The 11,142-nt window shown below is 38.9% G+C and overlaps 1 protein-coding gene across 6 annotated transcripts in view; it reads right to left on the bottom strand.

The window, feature by feature from the left end:
- Positions 1-1,606: 1,606 nt before the first annotated feature.
- Positions 1,607-11,142, bottom strand: part of OTUD4 (OTU deubiquitinase 4) — a 32,551-nt gene continuing 23,015 nt past the window's right edge. For 5 of the 6 annotated variants that reach the window (XM_071808021.1, XM_065836073.2, XM_065836074.2 and 2 more), the window contains 6 exons: positions 9,260-9,315; positions 8,639-8,722; positions 7,907-8,045; positions 6,584-6,853; positions 5,812-5,852; positions 1,607-4,209 (listed from right to left, as the gene is read on the bottom strand). In XM_071808021.1, coding sequence (XP_071664122.1) covers positions 2,965-4,209; positions 5,812-5,852; positions 6,584-6,853; positions 7,907-8,045; positions 8,639-8,722; positions 9,260-9,315 — 1,835 coding nt within the window. In that variant the 3' untranslated portion in view covers positions 1,607-2,964. The remainder of the gene's footprint in view (positions 4,210-5,811; positions 5,853-6,583; positions 6,854-7,906; positions 8,046-8,638; positions 8,723-9,259; positions 9,316-11,142) is intronic. The other variant, XM_071808022.1, reaches the window with a different exon arrangement.

Raw genomic sequence — 11,142 nt, 5'->3', positions numbered from 1 at the left:
TTTGTCAAGGATTAAAAAGGGTATATATAGCAGCTCATCTGCCAGCACAGGGTCTACCTCAGATTTAGGGATTTTTCTAAAAAGATGAGCAGACTAAGGCGTTCCAGTTCATATACACACAGCAAAGCAGCACCATAACTAAAAGAAGATTTATAGAACCAAATGCAATGTTTCAAAGACAACAGCTAAGAGATCCCCTTCTGTTGTACTGAGAAGAAAACACGTGTTTCACGCTGCAGACAGCTAGTGAGCTCGCTTAATAATCCATACTGATGACTAAGAGCCTCTCTGCTTTTAGAAGCACGTTAAAATGAAACATCATTTAGTAGATCAAACATCCTACAAGACCTACCATTTTCAGGGACACACATACAGTACTTTCAGCAACAAAGCTGTGGTTTCTATAAATAAAGGTAACCAGTTCTCTCAGATTGAGAATTCTTCCATCTCTAAGTGCTGGCATACACCATCTTGACGTTTTTACAAGGTTAAAATACAAGAAGTACTTTTGCCTAAAGCAAATAGACAAAAGTAAATTAAAAATAGCTTGTTAAAAATCAATAGCCATATCAAGTAAGTCCTTCAGGGACACAGAGGGAAACACGCCTGTATTTAAGGATGGTTCCTACACAAGTAAGTTTTACAGAAATGTAAAAATAACTTTCAGTGGTATATCTTAAAAGGAAGGGCAGTTTCCTTGCAACAGTTGCCTATTTTGCCTTCATTGGCATGTGAAAACTCTTACAACAGGTGAAAGAAAACACAGCTTTGGTCTTTTTGTACATCTTTGCCACATAAGTTACAGGAGAAGACAGTGTTTTGGCGTTTTCTTAAGTCTTTATGTGTGTTAGTATCTTGGATATTTCATAACTTTGGCAGTATCAGGTGTTTTATACATTCCACCTGGCTCTGTTGAAGTGACAACATAAACCCATCTATATTATACTGAAAATATTACATCTGCACAGCTGTCCTGGAGCAGCAAGGCAGCACCAGCCCAGCTTAAATACTTTTAGAATTTACTTGTAAAAGGTGATTTAAAGTACAGCCCTATCAGTCACTCTGTTTTCCATTCTTTCGCCAAGTTTCTGTAGGAAATGCACTGCCTTTGGTTTTGCAACACAGCTCAGGATTAAATGCCCACTGCATTACTGAATGGTTATTTCAGCGACTGCTGGACAGATACAGGCTACAACTGGAATTACAAGAAGCTCCTTTTCAGTCTTTGGAAGTAGTAAACAGAGGACTGCAATGGTTTCAAATATGAAATCCTTCAGTGCTTGCTTAGTTCTCAATCTGAAAAAAACCTGAGGATTGCCTCTTTTGAAATCCTGAAAAGTATTTAGATTAAAAACAAGCAAAAAACCCACCAAAACAAAAAACCAAAACCCACAGCACAGTCCCTATCACTACCATTTTGGACAAGAACTAGAAACGCAGTTTACATACCTTTTTATTTTGTAGCTTGCCTACATATTAACTAATTGTTTGTAGTTCTGGTGCTGTCTACAAGTGGCTCTGTCAGAACCAAAACCATACATTTAATGCCATTGCAGCAGTTTCAAATATATAAATTAATTTAGAAAGGAAGTGAAAAGACAAACAGTTATTTTAATTACTGTTTTATACATGACATGCATCTGAAAAGAAATTCTTCATCATGTAGCTATCACTCAAGTTTTCCTGATCAAGGGTGTACAATCTCAAACATGAACAAAAAGGTACCATCACCTACACGAGTATTTACAGAGATATAAAAATATACACAACAGGTAATTTTACAGAGCAACAGAGCTGAGTGAACACTGTGCGCACTGTGCTCTCCGAGTTTGAACAGCTCAATGTCCAAACTGCAAAGGCAAAAGGAACGCTGCAGAGATCGTTACCAGGGTCAGAAGAAACAGCATCAGAACTCTGACACAGTGTAAAAATATAAGGCAGAAGCCACTTTCTTCTGAATTGTAGGGAAGAGCAGAGCACGTGGAGACTCTCCATCTTGCTTTTAGAAGTGGTTCCAGCAAGAAGTTGTACATGCAAAACATAAATTTGCATCAACAGTGCAACAACAAAAGGAATACTGAACAGTAGCTCAATCATACAAACTTAAAAAACCGTAACATGTACTTTATGCATCTCTCCTCACAAAATAGCTAGGATTTGTCAGTGCATTAGTGTTAAAGTGGCATTAAAAAAACTTCTGCTATTATAAGAGATGCAGAATTATTTTGGAAATGCATAGCATCTACATTTTTATTGTCTTTGTAATTATTCAGTTGGCATAGGCACCATTCTAGTCACACCAGCATGAAGAACTCTTGGTGGAAACAGCCATCCTTATCAATTCATACACAGCTGTTCTTGACTGCTTGTCTTGATTTTGATTTCAACAAATAAATGCTTTTTAAAATTCAAAAATATACCCTATGAATATTAAAAGAACTATATACAACATACCTAAGACACAGGGTTAGCTGGCTGCCATACGTGTAACACACTGAAGAGAAACATTCAAGTTTGACAGATTTTTTTTGAGATGAAAGGCCTTTGGGTTGGAAGCATATCAAAGACAACAGTGCAGTAGGCTGAGAATTCCTTTAGCTCAGTTCAGAACTAAGGCATTGTATGATAAAATATACATTTATATTTGGTGCAATGTTACCATCACATCAAATGCTATATTTGTCACTAGTAAATGTATATACCCATCTTCACAAACTCAAACCTTTGTGGTGAAAAAACCCAAATTATCAAACACTAAACCTATTTTATTTTCTAATTTGACATTGAGGAAAAAATGCTAAGCCAAACAAACTATAATCCCCACAAAAACATGTGGTAGAAGTTAACATCCTCCTAGTCTTCACTCGCCAAAAGTTAAACATATCCTTGAACTTCACTAAAAAGATTTTAAACTGCTACTTCAAATTACTTTTTGCATTTGAAAATGTTCATTATCCAGTCATTCTATGTTTGATGCCCCCTCTGATTATCTCCCAGTGTTGCCCTTCTCCTGTCACTCCTGTACGGCCTCCCTCGGAAGTTCCGCTGACTCTGGTAGCCATCATCTCTGCCTCTGCTGGGTGGTCCTTTCCAGGCTTCCTCGCTTCTCTGGAACTGGTATCCTCCCCTGCTAGAATAACCCCACTCCAGTCTGGGCCTTCTGCCTCCTCCGTAAGTTTGGTTATAAAACTGCTTGGATCTCCCGCTTCTTAGCATATCAGAAACTTCGCTCTCGTCGTCAGAGCTCTCTTCCCTTGCTCTCTGTGCCCGGCTTTCTGCCTGGAGATTACCAGCACCCTTGGAATCTCTAACCTTATCAGGCTTCTCCCTACGACCAGGAATAGTATTTTTCAGTTCATTTTGTGGTGGTCCTGCCAACGGTGGGGGAGCATTGGGCACCACCATCTGCCTCTCAGTCCCCTGTATTTGCAGAGGACGATTTTGCTGCCCAGCTGTTTTTTGCTTAACAGGCGAGGCTGAGGGACAAGTTTGCTCCAATGGAGGTGCCCTCACTGAAGTTTCTTTTGGGGCACAGCCGTCACAGCTTGCGCCAGCCACGGGGAACGGCACAGTGTTCGAGCCACTGCTGCTGGTGCTCTTCTGAAGCTGTTCCGCCGAGTTTACAACAGGAACTGGAGGGCCGCATTCCTTAGCCACGTACACGTTTGCAGACGTGCCAGCTGTTGCCTCCTTGTCCTCAGGTGACATGACAATGTTAGGTCTTGCTACTGAATTTTCAATGAAACCCTGCACTGGGTAACCATACCAAAAGTGAGGAAAGAAAGGAGGTGCTATTGGAACAGCTCCTAAGAAGTGATTGTGTCCAAAGGCTGGTTGTGGGAACATATTTTTCCCTCTCAGGGACTCCTCATAATTTGCATGAAGAGCTTGCACTGGATTCTCTGATTCCACACAGACCTGTCCTTGACCTTCTGACACCTGAGCCGTCGGTAGAATCAGAGGCAGCGATGGCGACTGACTATCAACCTGTGGAATTTGACCATTGGGTCTGGCCTCACTCGGAACAGGAAAGTGCCTGGTTGTTCGTGCAGTTTCATTTTCGTTCTGAGCTGGCGGAGCCTCCTGGAACCAGGGATTGTGCGGATATACGGGGAGGGACACATTTGGGTACATTCTACAAGCAGCTAAATAGGCCTGGTGTAGGGGGTACAAGTAAGAATGGGGTGCCCACATGGGACAGCTGTATGCCTGCAAGACAGGGAAAAGAAAAAAAATTTAAAAAAGGGTATTTGATCTTTTGAATGTTCAGACAGACACAGGAGCACACAGTTAAATTTACAATTTTGCAACAGTAAATTACAGAAAGTTAAGGCAGTGTTATTTACAGTGCCTGCCCTCAGTTCTAATCTAGAACTCCAGGATGATGTTCTCATTAATTTTTTCCTTCCAAATGCAGTTGAAACAGGTAACAGTTATGAGCAGTAAGAAATCTTGGTAACAATTTCTATATAGTTAAACACATGATGCTAGTAAGTCAAGATTTAGCTATGCATTTGGAGATAAATATTTCAAATTCATTTTCCAGAATCACAATTATTAATCTGCAATTTGCCCTACTAGCTCACTTTTCAAAGCTCTAAGGGAAAACAACTGAAACAATAAAAAGTCCTACCTATTTTCACTTAAAAAAAAAGAAAAAGACTACCACGTACCAAGCATACATATTTCAGGCCATACAGAACAACCAAAGCAGCGGGCAGGGTAACGCAAAAAGCAGTTCCAAGGTCTCCCCCGCTATTTGGTCACCAGCTGAGCAGCACAACCACCAGAACATGGGACTCTGACCAGCAGATGGTGGTGAAGCACCAAAAGCACAGACCATATCCTAAATAACACAGTACTAGTAGGAAAGTCCCACATATACGTAGGTTTACGCAACAAACGCTGTTTAAATATACCGCAGTGGCACTTGCTAATGACTTATGGATGCTCTATTAAGCAAAGAGTCTTGTATTGGGTAAACAGTTACCAAATCTAAATTTACTTTGTAAGTTGTGCTCAGCATTCCCTCTTTCCATGCACGAATGCCGAAGAAAAATCATTACTTATGGCCAAAATTACGTGGAATAAGTCGAGAGCTCTCAGCACCTTTTCCAAGGTAGTTTGCCTGACAAAAGGACTAAGAGAAGGTAAAAAAAGGAACATTTTTATGTGCAGAAGAGAAACTAAGCAAACAACTAGTTCTTACCAAGAAACGGAAAATTTTGCCTCTTTAGATGAGCCTCTTCCCCAATCACACACACAGATTTGCATCACACAAACACATCAACTGCTACTATAATTACTTAGAAGGTTAAAAGTAAAATACTGTTGTCCTTAACCTCAGCAGAAAGGACAGAGTTGCAGGTTACTTAAGGAATGTCCAGAGAGAAAGACATTCTAGGTATTTATATTGCAATGGCCTTGCCAGTAACACACATGATCAAAGCTGGTTTTTTTTTTCTCTCTGTTACTATAGACCGCTTTCAAAAGAATGCATCTTCAAACTCACAGTGGTTCACCTGTGAATTTGTAAAGCACAATTTCTGTTGACTGTATATAGTCAGAGTCAGAAACCAATAGTTCTCACTATCACTGTTGAGATAAAACTCATATCTGTTGATTTGAACTGCAACGCAGACCAGTTTTGGGATCCCAGTTAACAGAAGACAAAATAAGAAAGTATTTCAAATTTAAAGATGAAATTGAAGTGTACAGCTGCAGCAACCAAACTTCTGCACTGTAAGTACTACCAAATACAAACAAACTTTATAACAAACAGAAAAAAGGTAAGTAAGTTTGAAGAGTTACCTTCACACCAAGATTGAAGAAAAATCTGAGAATATTCTTATCTAGGAAAAAAAACACAGAAAAAGATCTATGAAGACCTAAAATATTACACTGTATCTGATCCAAAAGTTAGTCCCTGCAGTAGTTTCAGCAGAGAAACAGGTATTAAGCTGCTGCCTGCATGTCTTCGATTGATTTGTTTGAGGCTTGGGGGAGGGAGGGAGTTGGGTCTTTTTGTGTTTTATTTTTGTTTTCAGAGTAAGATATCTAAAACACAACAGCAGTTTAAATTTCAGGTGTAACAGTTTGTGGAACTGAATTTCTAGTTTTTAAAGAAACAATTCAGCAAACCAACAATGTGCAGTTAGACATGATATGTTCTTTATGAGCATATTCCACATTAGTAGTGTGCCAAGATATATTTTCCCAGACCAGTAAGGAAATATTCAACAACTTTTGAAGCTTTTGACTTTAAGAGAAAACCTGTTACTGTAAGATGAAGCAGTTCCCCAAAGCACCTCCTTTACAGTTGCAAAACCACATTATAGTGGGTCACACTAAGAACCATGAAATGATTGTATCAGATTTCCAGGTGTAACCATTTAAAATAATCACAGTGTTAGCAATGCACACTAAAGCATTACCATTCTATTCAATATTCCTCGCTTACCTTAAATAATGGAAAGACAACAATTAGATCTTTTGCCACAGACTAACAACAGGGCCAAAGGAGAAGAAAAGAAAACCACTAGGAAAAATTGTATAAAATCCAGACCTTCTTCTAGCTTCTCACCTTTAGGCAAGTCTTCCCCAGTATTGCACAGGGAGTAAGAGGGTGCAACGGCTCTTTCTCCCTTTTCACTGAAAGGGAATCCAGGGTATAGAGGATCCTGATAAGGATTCAGAGTCTGAGGCAAAGGCATTAGGGGCTGGTTAACGGCTTGTATCGACACAGGAACTCCAGCGACTGAAGCAGATGTTACCTGAGCCTGTGATACAACAGAGTCAGGTCCTGTTGCTGCGGCTGGCATCAATGAAGAAGCAGGTATTTGGGCTGGAATACCTAAGGGAAAAAAACCCCACATATTATAGCTCAACTATACACAACCACAAAAGAAAATTACAACGGGAAAGTAAGTTTCAAAAGAGAAGAAAATAATGTTACTCAGAAAGACACAGGAGGAAATTCTTGAGAGTTGTGAAGTTACAAATAAAAGAAGATTGGGCTAAATGCAGGGAATAGTTTCCAGAAAGAGTGACACAGTTAAGGCTTTCCAGGAATAGCTAAATCCTTTCCACATCTATTTTTAAAATTTTGAATATCAGAAAGTGATAGTAAGCAGGAACAAAAAAAAAAAAAAGGGAGGGAACTGAAACTTAGACATAAATCTCTGCAGTGCTCATTCTAACTAGTCATTTACAATCAATTTTTAATCTGAGCTCAGATTATCTGGGCTATGTATCTTCTGTCACAGATGCAGTCAAGCATGATGGGATTTTTACCATAACTGAATTATCATGTGAACATAATATGCTGACTTGAAAGCTAGTTCTTTTACAAAAAAAAACCTAAACAGTGGGATAAAATACAGCACCTGATCTAATGAGCAATATGGAACATAAACTAATGCCATGTAACGGAAGACAGGTACAGTGCACAAAAAACATTACGCTGGTTTTGCAGCTCAGGTCCAAATGAATCTCATTAATTCCAGACCCAAGATGAGTCCTTGGTGAATCAAAGAGCTTATTACATGGGACACTGAGCACAAACACATATCAAGCTTCAATATGCTGACAGTGTGTTTTACCTTAAGCAGGTCTTCAGAATAAACCCCCTCAAAACTCAAAGCTCTCCCACTCAGGAGAAAAACAGAGAATTGAGTACACACCCCTCTTCCACGTCCTGGTAGGGAGTAAAGAAAACTGAATGTTTGAGCAAAGATCTACCAGAATTCTCACTAGCTTTCAGCAGTGAGAAACTACATTCCTATAAATTACTGCCTTAGGAATGTGAAATTGCATGAAACTGTGTCTCCTGGAGGCATCTTCAGTTTAGGAAGACAAAGTATTTTGCAGGGTTAGTAGTTTGATTTACATTAATATTTCTTCAAACCTGCTGGTCCATAGGTTGTTGGCTCACTTGGCCAAGCTGGCACAATGGCTGGTACAGAAGGCACTGTTGGAGATAAATGCACCTCAGAAAAGACCGGTGAGGGTGTTGGAGTTATGCTCGGTAAGCATTCTGTCAGGTTCTGTAAAAACAAAGAGATCACTTAAAACTATTTTACATCGCCACTGTTGGTGACCCCTAACATGTTTGTCTTCTACCAAAGTGGTCCTGATGACTCAGTGTTGTCCAGACTACCACCGCAGCAAAATAGCAACTAGTAAGAAATCAGGCTGTGTACGTAAGAGAAGTCTGAGATACATCACATCACTGGGTGAAGAACTCTGCACTGAGCTCTACCCAGACTGTGCCTGTTTCTCCCACCCAAAAGAAAAGCCACCCTCATAAACGACTACAAATAACTTTTGAGAAGCCTGAAAAAGCAAAGGTAAAGAATGTAAAGTTAAAAGCATGGTTATCTTAGAAGAAAGATATGAAATAACACCTTATTATATATTTTATAAATATTTATATATATTTATTTATATTATATATTATATACTTACACATTCTTTATTATGGACCTAACAGATTCCTAACTATAAGTATTAAACTCTACCATTATCACTGTTGAAATGACTATATAATTTAAAGCCATAATGCACACATGGCTGTGAAGAAGCTGCTCCCTGTCTTCAGTTTCCTGACTGGAAAGCTTTGGAATCAAACATGTCTTACTTGCTCAGCAAGAATCGGAGAATCTGTTTTCACTTGTTCCAAAGGAGACGAAGCTTTTGGATGACTCTCATCTTGACTATTCTTCTAAAGCAAAGTCAGAAACAACAGATACAGTTAGTCTAGTAGTGTGATTTACTTCTCAAAGAGGCATTCACAGATAGTAAACCGCACTACATACAAAGTAGGCTAAGCACCCAACCACTGTTACACTAGTGTAGCATTTTGCTCATTGAAAGGACAGCAATCATTAAAAGGCAACAAGAGGCCACAAATCTTAACTGAACTTCAGAGATGATGGTCTGTTAGCACAGTCACTATTAGTAAACAGCAAATCTGGGGTCCCACTATAATGAAAGTACAGACTGTACTAAGCAATTGCAAATTCAGATTCGTAAGTGCTCTTGCCAGCCCAGATCTGAGAACTCAGATTGCAGAGAGAGTATGGGTTACAAGAGCTCAGGAAAGCTGACAGCAATACAAGCCTCTAATCTTAGAAGTATTTCACTAAAAGCTGTAAAGCAGCAGTAGCAATAATCACAGCTCTCAAGGCAGCTATTTCTCTGCTAACCATGTATCAGAGAAGCAATAATATTAAAAAAAAAGTATTTTCTTTAACATTACCTCAGATGAATTTGGGTCAAGCTTCTGACTTGTGCGGATCTGCCTGGAATTTGACTCTGTAACACCAAGACATAACGTAGTAAATGAACTATTATACCATTTACAGCTATCACAATTCAAGCCAGTTAAATCTTCAAAACAAAACCTACCTCAGCACATATTACTACAGAAAACTTAAACTACTCTTTTTATCAAAGATCAAAGCATCCTAAAATAAACAGTTGTTAGGGCAGTAACAGAGCAGCTACTTCAACCTGGGTTTTCAAAGCTCTACAAGAGTTCTTCACTCATGTTTTTAACAGTTTTGGTGATGGCTTGAGGGAAGCAGGAAAGAAATGTAGTTGTCTCTTTAAACAAATAAATCACCCCTAGTGAAAAAGAAATAAGTTTGTACTTTGATTAAAGTGAAAACATTGTGATCTGCATTTCCATATTCAAGTGTTAAGATAACAGAAGCGTAAATCTCGTCTACTTTTGACTAAGTAAGAGACTGATCAGTTTAGGAGGTTTTGATGGTTCATAAGATCTGGAAAGTTTTGAGACTGATGCAGAAAGTTTAACTTCTCAAGAACAAGCAAACGCTTGGCAAGGGAAGAGGGTACTGAAAAACAGTCACAACATAAATTTCACATAAGAGCCATACAAGTTCTCCACATTCAATTTATGTTAGAATCACTGCTTATCAAATCCATGCAAGTAAGTTTAACAGTAGCCACTAAATAGATATGTACTTTTTAAAAGCTTAGTATATGCACCATCACAAGTAGGCAGCAATGAAAATTAAAACTATTGATTATGAGAATTACTGCCAATTCCCCAAGCACCAACAGCAATCTCAAAATACTCAGAAAGAAGCACGGCTATTCTCAAAGGATTTTTCACCTAGTTTCAGAAGTGGCAACGCAATCCAGAGCATTACAAAAAAAACACAGAGAAAGCTGTACATGCCACGCACTTGAGCAAAATCTATCATGACACCGTACTGAAGAGCTTTCTCATCATGAATATTCCTTTTGCCATCGCTGATTAAACAAGTTTTCAAATGAAACAAGTTTTCAGATGTTTGGAGAATAAAAAATAGGTAACAACAGCCCTGAGACCATTCAATAAGGCATTACATGTTGTAAAAGGGACCCAGGAAGATGAATATTGCAAAGGCACAACAGCAATGCCTCAGATGTTGCCAGAGATAAGGGAACAGAAAAAAAATTTAAAAAAACAAACAAACAAGGGAGGGAACAGCTTTCTAAGAGGAGGCTAAAGAGTTTGAATTTTATTTAGTCAAAAAAAAAAAAAGGCAGAAACTAAGACCATATTCAATGTTTAGACATGGCAAAGCTGACAGGACAAAAACCAATAATAAATACTATCAGTTGTATGTGGTGAAGATTCCTTAACTAACTCCCAACAGCCACAGCTTTCACTTATTACTGCCATACTTCCTCACAGAAGAGGAAAAGCTTAGAGTCAATGAAGAGAAGCTAAAGAGCATTATAACAGATCAGGAGGAAGGAGAAAAAAAAAAAAGTGACCATGTGACAGGTCTTTGTACTGTGAACAGGGGGAGTTTGTCAGCTCTTCTGTACACCATCTTCTCCCCTCTTTATGTACATTGTGTGCTAATTCTGCACCATGCCACACTGAATACTCTTCACTGATTGCAGTAAGCACTTTTAATACTCTTCCCACTGGCACCTTCAGCCACACTCCCTGGAATTTCAACAGGGTCTAATTAAAGGTGGCTCTGACAGTCTTAATTTCTCTCGTTCCTATTTATGACAAGAATCCCAGCAAGAAGCCTGCTCTCTCAGCCACATTCACAAAGCAGGAAAACATGTACTTTCTTCCCTAACCTTTGCTACCTTGAGTTTGACACTATTACT

The sequence above is a fragment of the Patagioenas fasciata genome, chromosome 4, assembly GCF_037038585.1.
Source record: "Patagioenas fasciata isolate bPatFas1 chromosome 4, bPatFas1.hap1, whole genome shotgun sequence".
NCBI classification, from domain to species: domain Eukaryota; kingdom Metazoa; phylum Chordata; class Aves; order Columbiformes; family Columbidae; genus Patagioenas; species Patagioenas fasciata.
The sequence above is the reverse complement of the archived record's forward strand: the minus strand, read 5'-3'. Positions and strand labels throughout refer to the sequence as shown.